Here is a 19462-nt window from a genome sequence, read left to right on the forward strand (position 1 = left end):
GCAGTGGTTGTCGGAACTACCACATCGGCGCTGCAATTTTCGCACTGCGGTAAGGCTTTTCTTATCGCATCCCCTAAGAAGCTCTTGCGTTGGGACAACGGTGGACGATTTTGGACAAACTTTTTGAGCTACTCAGTAGCCAGTGACCGTCACTGAATTTGCCGTGCGGCATTACCGTAACCACAGAGAGATAGTTATGTGAGGGAAATAATTAAGTGGCTGGGCTATTTGAATGAATGACGCAACAAACAACTAGATATTTGTATCTTTATTAACCACATTTATCAACAAATGTTACTTCATTTCATTATTGAGTAAGCTTTTGTTATTCTACTAGCTCATGATGAAATTATTTTTTATTAAAGAAAATTGGCACTCTGTCTTGCTTCGGTATCTCATGCATAAATATTGAATTGCCAACACTCAATTGGAAGGAGACCTCTGATCAGATTTTAATAAATAGAAATAAATATTCAAATAAATAAGTACCCATAAATCATCACTCTCAACTCCGTCCAGTCGTTGTGGTTACCACCGATGGCGTAGTGGTCGTTGTAGTCCCATAGATCACCTCCCGCTTGCGGCTTTCCAGAAAATCATCCAACCAATCTTCAGTTCCATCCCGCGTCTTGTAGCCGTTCTTCCTCCTAGTCGTCGTAATACCCCGTCGCTTTGTCGTGGGTATCTTATTGCCCAGCATACCCATCATTCCCATCTGGGATAAAGGCATGTCACCGTAGACACCAGGTGGTAGTCCGGTGTCACCATATACGTTAGCTCCGGGACGGTTACCAGCGTACTGCTGCTGCTGTTGTTGAAGATACAACGGCTTCTGGACCTGGTTCGGATTTAACCAGCCAGCGAGCGGATTGGTTTGCGGGATGTACTGCTGGAACTGCGATTGGGCTGTATTGATGAAGTTTCCGAATGGATTGTTTTGGGCGAACTGTTGGTAACCATTCTGAAAACTCGATGTTAGTGTATTGAAGGGGTTTTCTTGGGGTAAAATAGCCGGGAAAGTTGTTTGCAAGCTGTTGTATAGATTTGATGGATAAAAGTTTGACGGAATTTGTCCTAAGAAATTTGTGAAGATGTTTCCGTTTGATGGAGCATCGTAGAGTGTTTGAGAGGGTACACCATATGGATACTGTGCCAATCCTTGGGACGGATAAAACTGTTGGTTTTTTATGTGGTTGAGTATTGCGGCTGTGTACTGAGGATCCACGAAATTCGGATTCAACGCGGGATTGTACGTCGGTGGAGAGGTAAGCATCGGGTACGGGTTAGCTGCTGCTGCTGCGATGTTCGACTCGATAGAATTCCCTTGCGATTCTATCGATGGCAGTCGAGTTGGGATAGTTGACAAGTGTTGTCCATCTGCTTGTTTGATCTCGGTGTTAGCACTGAAATTGGAAGAAAAATTCTCAATATGTCAGATTTGGTAAAATTGCTACATATCCTTACCGGTAGCCATATAAATCAGCTATGAATCGCGTGATCACCACGGTCCCATCCGGTTGCAGATAGCCGTACGAACCTCGCACAGTACCATTCTGTAGCTTTTCTTCATCGCGAAACTGGACATTGCCTGACACGGGATCTTCAATTTCATATCCAAATGCATACGTACCGGGTCCTAGAATGTAAAATAGCAATTTCAATTCAACTAAACTAAATGCAGAACACGAAACGCAACCATATGGGTTTGGTATGTTGTACGATGGGTATTCGATCGTCTGGAACCGTTGAATGATGTTTCGTGGAAACTCGCGCACAAGCCGCGCCGTGCGATGTTTCTTGGGCTGCTCTTCGGTGGCATACGTGCAGGCGATTGCAAGTGCTATCGAAATCTGAAAAGAAATATATCGCAACGAGTAAGTTAGATTGACTAGCAAGCACATGTATTACGACTGATGTGATGTGAAAAGATAACGTATAGGTATATGTTGACACTAATTTCCAAATAAATTTCATTAAAAATTCAAAGACTTTCTCAGTTGTTGTTTAAATACTCAGAAGGTAACAATTATTTAAATTACTTACTTAATTACTTGCAGTTGGAGAGTGGTTGAGAACAAACCAATTTATTTCTTCTTTCCAATTTGGGAATGTTGCAGTCAGGAACAATGCCTTATTGCACTAATCCCACACCAGCGTACGGAATGCCAAATTGGACAATGTGTTGAGTGATTGATTGATATAAAAAAATTGAATAAATCGGTTTTTCAAATGACACATCGTGTTCGCATCTGGTGCTTTTATTAATCGCTTCGAAAATATGTCCCATCTTTCATAAAGGATTAAGATAAATATTACTTACAAAAAACATAAATAAAAACAAACCAAAAAAAACTTACAAAAAACAACGATTATACATCATTGATATACGCAAGTTTTGCTGTCCAAAATTAGTAAGGCTAATTGAAGTAGTTACAGCTAAATTCTTTAATCAACCTGCCTTTTTTGGGAGAACTGCTAGTTTTTCATCATGGAATGAAAAGTTTCCAATTTGTTTTTCTCCGCATAATCTTCCTCTATGACGATACCTAATTACAGTTTGGTTGGTGTTCGCTTGAGCAGGGCTGCCAGAGACACCTTCAGCAGGCTGCGAAAATTTTTATTTTTATATAATTTTGTTGTGTCGAAATATTTTTGAAAACTAATAAAACGCATTTATTTAGACGTATTTGGACTACCTCTTTCCTGCATTGTAGCTATTGCGTTGCGTTGCGAAAGCACGGTATGCTTCATATATTGCAGACTGATTACTCTCATTTCCACACAGACTACTTGAATAACAATGTTTGGGAATAACAATTGTCACAGTCCAATCAAGAACATGTCCCGAGAGTCACCATTGCAGGCCATGACCATTTTTACCGTTACTAAGGATAAAACATCTTAGAGCAGTCGACTTCTCGGAATTTATTATAAAAAATGTTTGTGGACGTATGTGGTCCGGAATTCCACAAATCTCGTCTTTCATGGATGTGTCGAGGAAAACAGTAGATTCAGAAGTATTTGTGAAATGCACACGGCTGGGATTGCAACAAGAAGGATTAATATTCTGCGCCATGTAGTCAAAGTACAGGAACATGAAACGGGTCTGAGAATTGAGCTCGACAAGCCTTTCGAAATTTGCAATCACCTCCGGGTTCAAGATATCGCATCGAATGAGCAATCGATATGAGAGTTCCCAAAATCGGTTTTTCAACGGGAGAATGCCCGACAGGACTTCGAGACTCATCGTATGGGTCGACTGCATGCACCCTAAGGCGATACGCAAACAACGATACTGAATTCTTTTGAGTTTGATGAAATGTATGTTCGCAGCGGAGCGAAAGCAGAAGCATCCGTATTCCATTACCGACAGTATCGTTGTTTAATACAACCTAATTAGGTCTCCTGAGTGGGCACCCCACCATGTTATTGTACGAAGAAAGTTGACCCTTTGTTCGTATTTCTGTTTTAGATACCTAATATGACTAATATATCCCCAAATACCTTCCGAGTCGAACCAGACCCCAAGATATTTTACTGTGAAGACCTGAGCGATATTTTGACGCATTAATAGGAGCTGTAGTTGGGCTGGTTCACGCTTCGTAGAAAATGCAACTAGCTCAGTTTTCTCCGTGGAGAATGCGATACCCAGCTTAATAGCCCAAGCAGACAAATTGTCCAAGGTATTCTGTAATGGCCCTTGTAGATCGATAACTTTGGATCCCGTAACAGAAACCACGTAATCGTCTTCAAGTTGCCTTAACCTTCCGGCAGTCGCGCTAGTGCACTGAGTGCACGCTGCTCTGAAAATCTAGCGAAATCGTCTTAGGGCACCAGCGGCTGCTCATTCAGTGGGCCTTAGGCGCGACTTCCGGAGGGTTAACGTACAGAAATTGTCAAGACATTCATCAATGTCGTTGACATAGAAATTGTAGAATAGAGGACCGCTTTTTTCCACTGTATTATTTTTATCAAAATTTTTAACGATTTGACTGTTAGCAATAAGTTTAGCATTAAGACATCATTGGGGCTTTGAAATACCTGTTGGTGTATATATGACAAATACAGATACAAACATAAGACATGATCCCTGGGAAGACCCACGTAACAAAATCGGGATGTCGATAAGTTGTTTAAAGTCACTGAACGATTGATGCAGCTTCTCTGGACGAATGCTGATAGAAACTGAATCAAAAGCCCCCTTAATATCCAGGAACACTGATGCCATCTTCTCTATGCCAGCATAGGTCATTTGAATTTCGGTTGAGAGCAACGCAAGACAATCGTTCGTCCCTATGCCTTTGCGAAAGCCAAATTGTGTATCTGACGGTAAGCCATTTGCTTCAAATCAATTGTCGAGGCGGGATAGGATCATTTTCTCTAACAACTTCCGGATACAGGAGAGCATTGCGATCGGTCGATACGAATTGTGTTCGGAGACAGGTTTTCCTGGTTTTTGGATGGTGATGACCTTCACTTGTTTCCAATCGTTTGAGACAATGTTAGCCTCAAGAAACTTATTAAATAAGTTCAAAAAGCGGGGTACTGGCTTAGTCGGAGCTTGATTCGCGCTGTCGAGGATCAAGCCTGCCAAAAAGCTGTACTCTTCCTCCGGAGGATGTTCTTGAGTAGATTCGATGTTGTCGGATATCGCGGCAGCATAGCTCGTCCAATCGATATTTCATATGAGGTCATACGAAATATTTATTGATTCCAATGGTCTTGCGCTGTTGGTGATCGAGACTACGGTCGACAGATGGTCGCTACCGTGGGGATCAGGGATTACCTTTCACGCGCAATCTAACTGTAGCGAGGTCGAGCAAAGGGATAAATCTAACGCACTTGGGCGCGCTGGTGGAGGAGGGATCCGTGACATTTCACCCGTGTTTAGAATTGTCACATTGAAGTTGTCGCAAATAATCATGCATATGGAGTGTCTGGATCCAGGCGAATAATATTAAAATCGTGGAAGTTGTATCGGAAGTTAACCAAGTTTCACATAATGCAAATGCTTCGCAACTCAAATTATTTATTAAAATTTTGAAGAAATCGATTTTCGGGATACTTCTGCAATTTCACTATAGAACAGTGATCAAATCCGTGACCTCGTTCGATAAGTTAGATGAATACAAAATATATTTATACTGTAGGGAGAAAAGCTAACAAAAGACTTTTAATAAGATCAGTAATATTGAAAATATTTATTTTCCAGTCTACTATGTCAGAGATAATTCAAGTGTTGTGATTATTCTCGAACTGAAACGTAGGAACACATGGGATTTTCGATGCTCCGGGAAGAGATGGGAACTTATTCTTTGAGTTTAATCCTCCGAGACCAGGAACTAATTGCTTCGGTTCGGTTGCAACACTTCCAATAGATGTCACTTTCGGAACCCCGTCAAGGGACGCCTTCTGGCCTTTACAAGGAAGCTTAGAGGAAGAAATGTACCTCTTCTTCCTATAACTTCTAGGCACCCCAGAAGATGTTCCCTATTGTGGATCGTCAGCCCCGCCCTCGTTAGGAGGTAAGTGAACATAGATGTTTGTTGAGGGTGGTGGCGTAGCTTTCTTTAGCATTTGGATCGTTTGGAGGGTCGCATTATTTTTTGAAGAAATTTAAAAGAAGCTATATTATCTATAACGTCTCTTAGAATAAAATATCAGTGTACTGTTGCTCTAACATCTATATAATGCTTATTTAGCAGAATTGTCTCTATTTCCAGCATAAATGAAAGTAAAAGTTTTATTCTGTGCATCTATTCTCACCTCAACGATCCAATTATTGCCTTCTGGGCGTGCCAATTCTCACCTCATCGAAAAACAATCTAGTTGAAACGCAATGCTTTATATTCCATTTGCGTCGATTTTAACTAGGTATCCAGATCATGGACGCCATCGCGTGATTTGCAAAACGAATCATTCTGCTTTTTTCAGCCGATCAAAACAAACGTAAACATCATGCACATGAACGAACCTCATCAGCTGCTGGTAGAAGAGCACCCAGAATTACGCTCGCAGGAAATAACTATGCGAAGGTTAACAACTGGCATGACAAGATTCACATCACACATTGCTAAGTCCCGATCCGAATTGTATGTGCAGATGAATGCAGATAGAATCTCTGAAATCGACAATTAGTTGAATAACTTGAAATAATTAATTACTTATGCATGAAATTACATTATAATATATTTTCAAGTTCATGTTTCAGTTTGGCCGCACTGGTAATTCTTTTCCATATGCTAGATGCAAAAAGTTTGTTTTGATTGTGGTAGTGTACCGGACAAAACATGTGAAATAATCGTAATAAGATTCTCCAGCTAAAATAAAGACATAGATCAGCGCAATATTTAATATATTTGTGCCGGAATAACGAGGTATGAGGCGGTAAATGATGGCGCGTAAGTGTTTATTTTACTAAGCGCCATTGCGTCCAGCTTCGGTTCACTACGTGTTATTTTAATTAAAAGTTAAAAGTTACAGCCGAGAACCGTTCAGTCAGGTCTTTAGAAATCCGAAGAAGATTCAGCGATTTAGTCTTGGGTCGAAAGAAGACCACAAAAGAACCAGTTGAGAGTTCAGGGTAGCATTTGGGCCGAGGGGGGGGAGCCTTAGGAGTTGAACCCGATTCAACCTCCATTTGACCATCCGAAGAGGGAACAATCGAAACCGTCAACGCGCGGGGTCAGCACCCGCGCAGATGGAAGAAAGCATTAAATGTGTTAAGAGAGATAAAAACCACTTATCTTTAAACTGGTGTCCAACGACGAAGCGATCCAGCTTATACAGCATCTAACACGCGAACAAAAGACTGAGTAATGTGGCCTTGAGAAAAAGACACAAAGCAACACCGAGACAAGCGTCTAATCGCACACCGCACAGAAACACAACCGAACTGGCAAGATAACCTTGAACGCAGATTAGCACTATTCTTTGTCGCTATACACTGCACGGACTGGAAACAAAGCACTTGTGTCTCGACCAAGCGCTCCAAAACGACTGTGAGTTACCACAGCTATAGGTAGACAAAGCACTGTGGCTGTAATATTCTCAGGAGTTGTACTTTCAGATACTGTAATAAAAATAAGTTTCAATTTTTTTTTTTTTTTGAAAAATAAAAAGGTATGTAACCCCTTCAAAAAACAATGAGTGTGCTCGTAAAAGCCGCTATCGATGCAAATGAAAAAATAAGCGATATTTCCAAAACTATAGATCTCTATTGTCCAAATGGAGAGATTTTAAGTCAATAGTACTTTTCTTTAATTATTTCGATCCTACTAAACAGATTGAGAGATGATGACTGCATTGGAGATTGCTCACATTTACTTTTATGTCAGGAATACCCCAGGGACGCCACTTGGAACCGTTAATGTTTCTGCTTTAATTCAATGACCTGCACAGACTCATCTGCTCAATTGAGAATTACAAATTTCCCCAACAACAGCTTGAAATCTTTGCTGATTTTAATGGCATGGACCGCATGTATGCAATTACGAGCTCGGTGATCTTATTCTCACGAAAGAAAGACCCGGTTTGTTTGAACAACCGCCTACTGCAAGCATTAGTAAGGTGAACAATCTCAAAGTGATATTCGATCGTGAACTGGCGTTTATTTAAATAACATGCCCCCATTCAGTTGACAAAACGTCCCGGATATTTTTGGCTATCATTAAGCCAAAAAATTTGCCGATATTCTTGTCTCAAATCGCTGTACTGCTCTTAGATCAGACCAGTTTGGGGTCTAAAGTTTGGAGTATAAGGGTGCACGATGTTAAGCATAAGAACGACAGGTCAGTCTGCTTATTCTTCTAGGTCAGATCGGAAGCTAAAATCGCTTTGCTGAGTTAACAGTGCAGTGATCCAAACGACGTTTCTACATACAGTCTACTTTCTACGTGTACCGATCCAGTGCTATAAGCAAGCAAAGCAATCGAAAATTACCAATTGTCCCAAGCTTCGCTGAAATTTTGGCTATGGTGGCATGGTTTATTACCCGTTAATATTGACAATGATAAGATTGATGTGCGTCTGCACGATCTATCCCCACGAATTAGCAATAAATTCATTACAATCATCATGCCGAAATATAGAACGGAGGAATGTGATACTTTTCAATCGTTTTCTTGCTGAGAATAGTTTTTCCACGAAGTGAAAGGAGGCTTCGATTACACCAATTTACAAAACTAGTGACGTACATGATGTCACAAATTGTGGAGGAATTTCAATTCTAATCTTGGAGAGAATGTTGTTAAATGTTATCTTCCCTTTTTTATTTCGACTATGTTAGCCACATTTTCTTTTTTACGTTTTAACGACATTCAATTAGCTAGAGATTACCGGGTAGGGAAAGTTATGAAACTTAGAGCCATAGTACTCACATGAGAGCAAGAATGTGAAGTAAACAGATCGGAAAACTAGAAGTGGCAGGGTCATTAGAACAGGCTTAATATCGTACGGGCTTAATCTTTGCCTGCTGTTAATGAGGGTCGAGCTTAGGCAGAATAACTACGAATCACCCGAGTTCACTAACATGTGTCCCGATAAAGGTAGACGTATCTATCTTTACCATGACAACCGGTTGTCACTGCGTATAGCAGATAGACCTTGAAAGGGTCATGGATTGGTGTGACAGAAACGACATGATTGTGAACAACATTAATTGTCTAAAATCTCGTACTGGTACGCAGTATTCTAAAATATGGAGTTTCCATTTGGGCACATGAATCGTCTGGAACTGGTACAGAAGTGTTTGTGTCAATTTCAAATCATTGCAAATAACGCCCACGATTTAAAAGAGTAAATAAGTCAGCGATTCATAGCAATTTCAAAGCTAAATATGTCTCGAATTCATTATTCAACGCCGATTTCTTGATTTAATTCGTCTATGATTGCGGCGTTTCCGTTAAGTCTAAGATACGGAGGTAAGTAGCATTAGGAGATCTCGAAAGAGCTTTCTTTTCTTTGTCATTCTTGATATGGGCACTGCAAACAATCATCAATACCACAGACGACCTAGTTCTGAATAATTTCCATATTTGTATAACAGGTTTCCCTTCTCTCGGCTCCGGGGATCGATTTTGATTATTTCCTAGTTTGAGGTGTATTCCTAGAGTAAAAGTAGTGGAGTTAATCATTTCGATGTAGAATTTTTCTGGTTTAATTTGAGACCCATCCATAAATTGCATAGCAATAAACAAATTCCTCCTCCCTCTTAGAAGCAACATCCCGAATGACAATTAACTCAAAAAAAACTCTGTAGTTTCAGTCTCCTTTTTCGGTCAGTGGACAACGATCTGACTGCGGTAGCACTTCTCTAACTGTTTTCCAGCTGAGTCAACTGCCGAAGCAGAGGCTTTTTGATGGACTCATTTGACACTTTAGGTAACTGCGCGTCAGTCCATTGAGTCCCGCTGGGAAACGACGTGTTCCATTCTGTATACTGTTTGCCGGAGAGAACGTATAGAATGCCTACTCCCGCGCGAAAGAAAGCAATCTCAGGCTGTCAATGATGGTCGGTTGAGAGCAAAAAAAATCCAGTTGATCACCGACTCGGTGCTGGTGGTGGGTAGAAGATCAAAAAGACTCGCACGCCACTCGTCAAGATCGAAAGATTGGTCGAGACAGGCTGGTGGCGGCAGCGCTTGCTTGCTTGCGCCAATTGTCATAATATTTGCGGAAGGTGCAAAGTGAATGAAGCTGCAGGTCGGCCGGCATGTGGGTACGGATTGCAAAGAAATGAGTCGCCCACCATCCGATCGCGATTTGGTGGTAAGCAATTGACGAAAGATTGTTTATTATTATCTGTTCTTGACATCATCTTGAGACTGAAGAGCGGTGAAATGAAGATACTATGTGCGCTGGAATTAATGTTTGGTCAATATTGGCTCATGGACATGTCAATCAGATGATGTTTCCGTGGAAGTAGTCTGAGTTTCATCGTCGGTTAATTGTGTGTAGCATCGTGTATATCAAAAGTGATCAGATCCTTCGGATTAGGCGGGACAGTGTCAAATTCAATCAAATTGTTCCGCTTGGCCAGACTTTCTGGGCAGTGTCCCACGTTTATCAACACTTCGGATTTTCCATAAATTTAAAAGTTTTTAAACCTGATTTATTGCATGTATATCTGTCCTAAAACGGTCGTCTGAAGATGTCTATTTGACGTCCTACACAGCATTGAATGATTTGATAATTCGTCACTCAGTTTGAACAATATCTACTTCTTTTGAATAATTTTTCTTTGATTTACCTTGGATAACCTAAATTATGGTAGTCTCGATTACGATTGAGATGATATTCTGAATGCAGCCACTGAAGTTATTGTTCACAACTGGAAGAATAACTTCAGTGGAGAATTGCAGAACATTTCGATGGGATGGGATCAATTTAATGCAAAGTGTCTTTGGTTACCTTGGAACCAAACCGCCGATTGGAACCAGCGGCGAATCAAGGAGGAAGATCCGTTAAGAAATTTTAACTAGTTATAATTTTAAAGTAGCAACCCCTTACTGCATACTCCTACCTAAGCCAATACAAGCCAAAAAAATAGGTTGACGATTTTTAGAGTGATTGCATATAGGGTGTCCCAAAATGAAATCATGTTAAAAAAGTCATCGGGATAACTTCTTAAATGATAGGTTAGGTTATTAGGAGCACTTTCTTCTTCGGAGTGAATTTGCTAAAATGCTCCCTACTGGTGGCGAATTTTGATTTTTTGAAAAATGGGCCGATTTTGGGTAAAATTTCAAATGCGTGCCTCTTGAAGTGCTCCTGAACGACCTTGGATTTTTTTCAGCATTTTTTTTATTTTCTGAATGTCCTAATGGAGAAGTTTGGTTAGTTAGTTTGTACAAATCTTGAATTATAAGAGCGGCAGAGCCATTAAATGTCATAAAATGTCAAAAGGTTATTTAACAAAAACTTAAATAACTCATACCCCATTGGGCGTAGCTATACACTCTCTTCAGCAAAATTACGCCCCTGTATTTGGCTCAACTATATAAAGTGTTTTCGATACTGTTAAATTTTTGTAGATACCCAGTTTTGAAGAAAAAATACTAAAAAGCACCAAAATTTCACTTTTTGCTAAGTTTTAATGGCTCTACCGCTCTTATATCTCAAGATTTGTACAAACTAACTAACCAAACTTCTCCATTTGGATCTCCAGAAAAATTAAAAATTGCTGAAAAAATCTAAGACAGTTCGGGACCACTACAACAGGCATAAATTTGAAATTTTATCCAAAATCGGCACATTTTTCAAAAACTCAAGATTCGCCACTAGTAGGAAGCGTTTTATCAGATTCACTCCGAAGAAGAAAGTCGTCCTAACACCCTAACCTTTCATTTAAGAAGTGAGCCCGATGACTTTTTTAACATGATGTCATTTTGGGACACCCTATTGCATAACCTTTCTATAGGAGAAAGGTAAAAATGTGCCAAAGTCAAAAAAAGTCAATTTTCGTCAAAAATGTTTTTTCGAGATTACATCAAATCTCAACGTTTCATACATTTTAAAGTCATTTAAACGTCAACCTTTCTATATGAGAAAGGCAAAACGTGATATATCGAATCCATTCCCGACACAGTTGGATCAGCATCACTCCAAATTAAGATTGAATCAAAATAAAGCTGATAATGGAGGAATTACGCAGCGATGGGTGAAGTCTACCATCGATTTCTAAGAAAGAACTGTTTAAAAATCCATAAATTGGTTAATCGGTTGGGAAAATATCATGCGCACCACTAACGCTACTGCAAAGAAATACTTCGCGATAATAGTCGGCGAAATTGTCGATTTAGGCATGAAAACATGAACATTCTTTAGCAAAATAAGGTTTGGACACTATACCTTTAAAAATCACAAAAAATGTCTTCATATTATCGAGTTCAAAGATATATCGCCCATTCATCTGCAAACCACTGGAAAAAGTATAATTTACAATTACTACCTACTCCAACGGTTTGCCGGTCGAGATAATCCCTGCAGAATTTTTGTGCAGAAGGTAATTTTGTTGGAATAAATTTCAAAATCCCTCTTCCCGGGATTCCCGAATCTCATCGCAATTTCCCGGGATTCGGGAATCCCGGGAAAGCCAAAAATCCCGGGATTCACGGGTTGTAAAATATGATCTCCCAAATCTACCGCGGCTTCTAAAGATACTTATTCGTAATGTTCTTAACCACTTGACGGTGGGAAAGGGCTTCGAGTCATTTGCAATTTGACTGCCACACGAAGTTTGAACTTTCCCAATAGTAAATTCCTCAAAATGCGGAAGAACAGTAGTTTCTTCGTATAAGCCAATGGCTTCTTTTCTTAAAGGGTTACACCACTGTAGAACTCAAAAAAATATGCATATTTCAGCAATTTTTCAAGACACAATAAAGAGATGAATCGAGATCTTGTCAAATGGGCTTTATAACACTAGTTGTGAAGCACAAAAAATAAAAATAAAAGTGATTTTGTCACAAGATGGCGACCGTGTAGCCTTTTCCCGTAGATGCCTCTTTTTGGAAAGGTTCATGGCCGAAAACCTGTCTCCCGTAATTTTACCTAGAGCTCAAAACTAAAATTTGTTTTTCGATTTCTTATAACAATACCGAGCGACGTAGGTACGTAAGATTTTTTAGATATTTTGTTTTTTCGCGAAAGGGCACTCTTTATAGGGAAAAAAATGAAAATGTCATTAAAATTGACACAAAATTGATGATTAAAAAAAATTATTAATAAAAAAAATAAAATCCTTCGTACGTCGCTGGAGAAATCGATATTTAATATACTGAAAAAAATTCGAAGCATTTGTTCGAGTAACGTTTCCGGCCAACTAAAAAATGTTGTTTCGAAAAAAAACGCGGTTAAAGTTTTCAATGTGCCCGGGGTAAACATAAGAAGCATTGCGGCAGAATTGAAAATTTGAACACTTAAAGACATATTGAACACAAGTCACAAGATGGCAGCTAAAATGGTTGCCGTCGTTTCTGCTTCTTCTTTTATTTCATCGTCGAACAAAACATGGCATTGGCGCGCAAGACAAAATCGTTTGTAACTTAAAGGTCTTATATAAGATTGCTTAGAAATTGTATCACTGTATCTATATAGACATGTTAGCACATGCAGATGAATAGATTCTCTTCACGGAATTTTGATTCGTTTGGAAAATTTGTGCCTTTTTATTTTTCAAAACAAATCAAACACGTGGTACAAAAATCAGTCAGCTGATTGCTGAACGATACGCTTATGTGCGTGCCATCTCCTATCGGTATAGTACGTTCTAGCCGCACACAGATGCTGAACGTTAGGGCATTGCAAAAAAAAAATTTTTTGGATTCTCAAAGGCCCCCCCTCTCAAATTGAGACAAATGTCAAAGTAAGCTCAAATGCCAAATTTCACATCATTTGGACCATTCTAGACCCCCGCCCACTTCGATTGAAATTTTTGAAATTGATGCTATGGGAAAATGTGCAGGAAAAATATGTTAAATGCTATAACTTTTGAAGTATCAATCAGAAAATTACAATTTATATCTCTTTTTAAAGGAAATAACCTTAGTATTGGAATGGAGATATTCCTGTTTCCATAAAAATACGAGAAAGTGGGGGACTGGGTCATTTTGACCCCAAAATCCCCTATTTTTTTAATTTTTCTGCTCCGTTATGCAAACCATACATATTTTGCAGTTTTTCTAATGTGAAAAAATCTCAGAAATCGAACGGAACCTTTTAGACCTTTGTCCGAATACGAGAAGTTGTGGTTATAGGGCCTTTTGTCATTAATATTAAATTTTATCATTTTCTTGTGCATATATCTCTATTATTCTTCATTCAATTTTCATAAATTGTACCTAGTTTAACGTGGAAAATCCTTAGAAACAAAATAAAAATAGATTCGTTACCAGTAAAATTCAGAAACATCAAATTATCTGACATATAGTCTCGATTTCACATTTTTATCATAAAATCGCACATATTTACTCCATTTAACAACAAAATTCTTATTTAATTTACTATTTATAGTGAAAAATGCACTTAGGAATTACATGAGAAAAGTTTCATAGCTGGAAAAATAGGTGAAGTTGAGGTATTAGGATATTTAATGAAAAAAAAAATGTGGTTTGTAGAGTTAATGTCAAAAAATTTGATGCGTTTGAATTTTGAAGCAAACGAATCTATTTTTGTTGTATTTCTAAGAATTTTCTACGTTCAACAAGGTACAATTTATGTAAATTGAATGAAGATTAATAGAGATATATGCATGAGAAAATGATAAAATTTAATATAGAAGACAAAAGGCCCTATAACCCCAACTTCTCGTACTCGGACAAAGGTCTAAAAGGTTCCGTTCGATTTCTGAGGTTTTTTCACATTAGAAAAACTGCAAAATATGTATGGTTTGCACCACGGAACAGAAAAATTTAAAAACATAGGGGATTTTGGGGTCAAAATGACCCAGTACCCCACAATCCCGTACTTTTCTAGGAACTGAATTATCTTCATTCCAATACTAAGGTTATTTCCTTTAAAATGAAGTATAAATTGTAATTTTCTGATTGCTACTTCAAAAGTTATAGCATTTAATATATTTTTTCTGCACATTTTCCCATAGCACCAATTTCAAAAATTTCAAACGAAGTGGGCGGGGGTCTAGAATTGTCCAAATGATGTGAAATTTGGCATCTGAGCTTACTTTGACATTTGTCACAATATGAGAGGGGGGGGCCTTTGAGAATTGAAAAAAAAAATTTGTTTTTGCAATGCCCTAATGAGCCACCTTCGTTATGATGCAACTATTTTTTCCGATCTTTTCATTGCAAATAAGCAGTAGTCTTCATATTATTATTTCCGAAATCGTACATATTTTTTCGCACGAAATTTAAAATGTTCGTTGATTTGCTGGCATTTTATCATGTATTCGCCGGGTGATGCCAATCAAGCTGACATTTCTTTGGACTGAGCTAACAATTTTTGTTGTTGTTTAGTATTCATTTGACCAACTAGGGAACTAATCAACAGAGCATTTAATGTGCGTGTGGAATGTGCATGGTTTTGTCTGAGTGCAAGAACATTGTCAGCACCAGGACCCGGAGATTCCACCTTCCCCCCGAAACTAAATGCATTTTTTTTTGGAATAAAATCAATTTCATCAAATTTCTAAAATATGCAATTTTATTTGTTTTAATCTTTAACCTATTTTATTATTTTTTTAATTTCATTTCATTAAATACTATTTTTTTGTTTTCATTAATCTTATTCATTTGATTCATTTTGTTCGTTTTCTCGGATTTGTCAGTCCATTCGTGCTATTTAAGTCTATTTATTTTATGGGGCCTTTCAAATGTCTATTATTGCAATCAAAAAACATAATGTGGAACATATAACATAATTTTCATAGAAATAACAGAAACAATTAATTCATCGTTAGTTCGAACAAATGTTTATTCTATTCATGCCTCGCATCAGGGGCCGACGCCGTAATTGTATTTTACGTACTAAAAAATCAGTCACGCATCAGTCGTAAAAATGAGATGTCAAATTATAAAATTATCAAATTATTATATATAAATGTTCAAAGTTTCAACTCTGACGCCACGCCTCTTAGGTATACATTAAGTAACCTGAAAACTTACACCGCCTTTTTCTCGAAAACACATTTTTTGAGCTCGACGCAAATAGAGCTCGGGCAAATGATTTGTGATTCCTCTTAAATTTTCACAGTATTTTCAAAATTGCGATCTCCTGTGGCATGGGTAGAATTTTTTTGCTTGTTTTTAGTTAGGAATTTTGAGCCGATTTTTATGACATTCACGGCATTTATTACTAAAAATGACGCTAAATCAGAATATCGAAAAAATACTACGTACGTCGCTTGCTATTGTTATGTGAAATCGAAAAAACTTTAGTTTTAAGTGATCTTGTTCTAGTAATTTGTATAAAAATACGAGCGCGTTTCATCAAGGACTGGTGTCCATTAGGACGTTGATATCACTTTGCACGCGCGCGTGCCATTTCTATTTTTTCGATCACGCAAACTATTTTTTTCAGTACCGTTAATGCTTATTTTAAACCGCTCAAAATTATTTCATACTCTCGTCCATAAAACAATCGATATTTTTAGTTGTAGTCCCAGTTTGTTTTTATTCCGAACTATTTCTTTCTGCAATTTTTGGTTCTTTTTCTTTTGTTAGTTTGTTTTCTGTAAAAATAATATTCAAATTAAGTATATTTGCCGCTATCCATCGTGACGATATTCCTAAAACATATTTCAAGCACCTAATGAGTTTCCTGGCCGTACATCCAGAGATTTCTAATATCTCGAAGCGCGGGCGAGATTAAGCATAATTTTGAATTCTTATCCTTACTAAGACCATCCCTCTTCCCGTAACAGTAGTGGAGTAGTATGTAAGTCCTCTAGCAAAAGTTGATGTTGGGCTAACATTCCATCCCTTTCCTACTGCGATCTACGTTCGAACCTGGCCGGCGCCTATATTGATCTATAAACAACGAAGTATTGCCAGGAGTTGTATATTAAAGAATAATTTATTACTCCTCCTCCTATCATTTATTGATCCCCTGTGTAATTTGAGATAGTTACGATAAATAACGGAGTAGCAACCAGGGGTCGTTGCACAAGCTCAAACTCAAAATTTGATTTTGCTAAATACTTTTAGAAACATCTGATGTCAATGGCAAAGTGTCACTATTCTGCATTTTGTACGCTATTGTGGACCAACTTGATCAAGTGTTACGTTTGACGTTTGCTCCATTTGTGTGAATTTAAACGCATTTCATACTTTCTTCGAGGTTTTCTTATTAATTTCAGAATTTTTAAAATTGTACCATGTCAAGCAACAAAAAAAGGAAACGAAAAGGGATTCAGTCCCGAAGTCTTTCTTCAATCCATCAAAGCCATCGAGTTTGAAGAGAAGTCTGGAAGAGCTGTAGCCAGAAATTTGGTTTGGGGGGATGCTTTCATGAAAATCGTTTATTTTTCGAAAATGCTTCAATTTCATGTATGTTTGATGAATTATCGAAAGTTCAGAAACAAATTCAGTCTAACAGATGCCTTTTGTAATTAATTTCATAATATATCAATGTTAAAGTATGAAAATACAAAGTGCACGTCTAAAGTGGAATAAATTTTCGAAAACTTTTCTAACGGTCAAGTAAACTTAATTTCGAAAGCATCAACTTTGGAATTTTAAGAACCTTGAATAAAACATAAAAAATTAACAACTTCAACATAAAAATACGCATCTTCTGATCTACTAATTTTGGTCATTAAATTTCCTAGACATAATTATGTAGAATTTACTCTTCAAAAATAGTAACAGACTTGGTGTATTCAGCAAAGTTGTTGTCATTTTAAACAACTTTGATGAAAATATAAACGCTACATGAATGCAGTATATAGAGATATCAAACGATGCTTAAGAAATTTTCTTGAAGCCAGTTTTTTCAATATTTTTTTTCAGAGGCTACCTTCAGTGGAATATTAACTGTATTGTTAATAAACAGCAGATGAGATTTATCAATTACAGTTACATCAGAATAACTTGTTTTAAAGGTTTTCTTTCACATATAGTCTAATATATTTATTCTAAATGAATATTCGTGTCTTCACCAAATTTAGTTATGTAATGTTTTCAACAAAGTTATTTCTATTTTGATTGCAGTGGTTGTAATCTAAGGGTTAAAGCAATCGACTGACCAACTACGCTATGCCCACTTCATTCAATAAAGTTGTTTGAAATAGAATTCTCGCAAACTTTGCTGAAGACTTTGAATACCTCACTAAACTTGTTTGAAGAGTAATTTTTTTATAATTACCTCTAGGAGGATTCGAGTCAAAATTATTCTATTAGATGAGGTGCTTCTTTACGTTGTAATATTCTTCAAAGATACTAAACATGCAAAGTTGACAGAAATGAGCACACAGAAATCGTCATAGAGAAGTTTATCTTCCAAAGACTATAATTTTTATAAAGGAGTGTTCCCAACTGTGGGATTTTATTTTCTGTTCGTAAAATTCATTTCGATCATTTAAATGCTTGATTCTGTATATTCCGTTTGAAAATTGCTTGAAACTAAAAATTCTTTGAGATGTTTTTGGCCAACAATTTATTGTCACTTGTTGTAGAATTATGGCATTGGATTAATCAATCAACATTTTAATTATCCAACGCATCGAAGTCCGAATCACAATGCACAGTGGCGCATAATGTGAATTTAGCTGGAATTTTAACTTTTTGCTTAAACTAAATAACTTACAACAATTGTTGTACTTTACAAGGCCCCTTTTTTCTTCTAATCTGCACTCAATGAAATTGTACAACAACACAGTGCCGAATGACCCATCGAGGTTAAAGCCCCAATAAATAATACAACACATTTAAGTCAAATGTTCTGAAGAAAGACCAGCTCTGCCTTTCGTGTTTTCAATTCATGAAATCGTGATATCGCTCGGCAGTGTCGTTGACGTTGGCTCCAACATCATTTAAAAAATGGCCCATTCGTGCAAACCGCACCACAGTCACTTTTTAAGATGTAATAAAATCTCTAGGGTATTTTCAGGCCGCCTGTCATACAGAACACACAGTTCTATTTGTTTACATAGTTTTGGGTTTTAACAGAACAGTTATTTGTTATGAAATGTTCCGAAAGTTGAAAACTGTGTTTGCCTATGTTTTTGCGTAATAAAATTGAAATAAAATAAATTACAATTGGCGAAAAATTTCAATTGGAAACACAATCTTTATAATAATTCTAGACTAATTGAATGTCGTTAGAATAAAAAAAACAGTACAAACAAATTCACTATTAATCACTAAAGGTAAAGTTGGTGATTAATTCCACGGTGAGCATCGCAGCAACGTTCTCACTGTTACATACTGCGAATTTCATGGTTGCATTGTATTACAGTAACGTAATCTACAATTCTTTCTTCATGTATCACTTCGATTAAATCACTAATCTTATTTTCTACGTAATAATAATTAGCACTTACGATGGCTATTGGCAGTTTCCTGTTCGTCGGCATGGCAGAGCACAACACAATACGCATCTAATTTCCGTTAAAAATCCAATTAAAAATCTGCATCCAATCAGACAACCGTCGAATTCCGTTAAGTAGTTTATCAAAAACAAAAATCCAATTAGTCCGGCAGAAATAATCTACTGAACACTTCCCACTCGGAAACAGAACACGATTCGCGCGCGAGTTACGCCCGAAACGTTCGTCCGTAGGCCAATCAAAACTAAGTTACACACCAGCAGCAGCTGCCGAAAATCTGAAAACCTCTTATTGTTTGCGGAAGTACACTCACTGTCAGACTGGTTTGAAGCGCCGGTTTGACAATTGTATTTATAACGCAACAGCCCATCCAGCGGAAATTTCTTTTCGCACATTTTGACGCGTGAGATCAAACAAAACACACTAACCCGACCTTTCAGCGCGCGGGACGAAAGA

General features: G+C 37.6%; 1 protein-coding gene across 2 annotated transcripts; it reads right to left on the reverse strand.

The window, feature by feature from the left end:
- Positions 1–377: 377 nt before the first annotated feature.
- Positions 378–19195, reverse strand: LOC131692673 (uncharacterized). 2 transcript variants are annotated; one of them, XM_058979840.1, is made up of 4 exons: positions 19001–19195; positions 1697–1850; positions 1465–1636; positions 378–1403 (listed from the first exon to the last, which is right to left on the reverse strand). In XM_058979840.1, the coding sequence occupies exons 1-4, from the start codon at positions 19055–19057 to the stop codon at positions 506–508; spliced, it is 1281 nt and encodes a 426-aa protein (XP_058835823.1). In that variant the 5' UTR covers positions 19058–19195; the 3' UTR covers positions 378–505. The 2 variants fall into 2 exon arrangements, with proteins under 2 accessions (XP_058835823.1, XP_058835822.1); XM_058979839.1 differs by having other exon boundaries at positions 1465–1850.
- Between the last annotated feature and the right edge of the window lie 267 nt (positions 19196–19462).

Source organism: Topomyia yanbarensis, chromosome 3 (assembly GCF_030247195.1).
Source record: "Topomyia yanbarensis strain Yona2022 chromosome 3, ASM3024719v1, whole genome shotgun sequence".
NCBI classification, from domain to species: Eukaryota; Metazoa; Arthropoda; class Insecta; order Diptera; family Culicidae; genus Topomyia; species Topomyia yanbarensis.

What these genes read in the sequence shown, in the direction of transcription:
- LOC131692673 (XM_058979839.1), bottom strand. Translation starts at nt 19,057, where the DNA reads ATGCGTATTGTGTTGTGCTCTGCCATGCCGACGAACAGGAAACTGCCA. An exon ending in GGAAACTGCCAATAGCCATC is followed by an intron (nt 1,851 to 19,000) that starts GTAAGTGCTAAT and finishes ATTTCTTTTCAG; the next exon opens with ATTTCGATAGCACTTGCAAT. An exon ending in GCTGATTTATATGGCTACCG is followed by an intron (nt 1,404 to 1,464) that starts GTAAGGATATGT and finishes TTCCAATTTCAG; the next exon opens with TGCTAACACCGAGATCAAAC.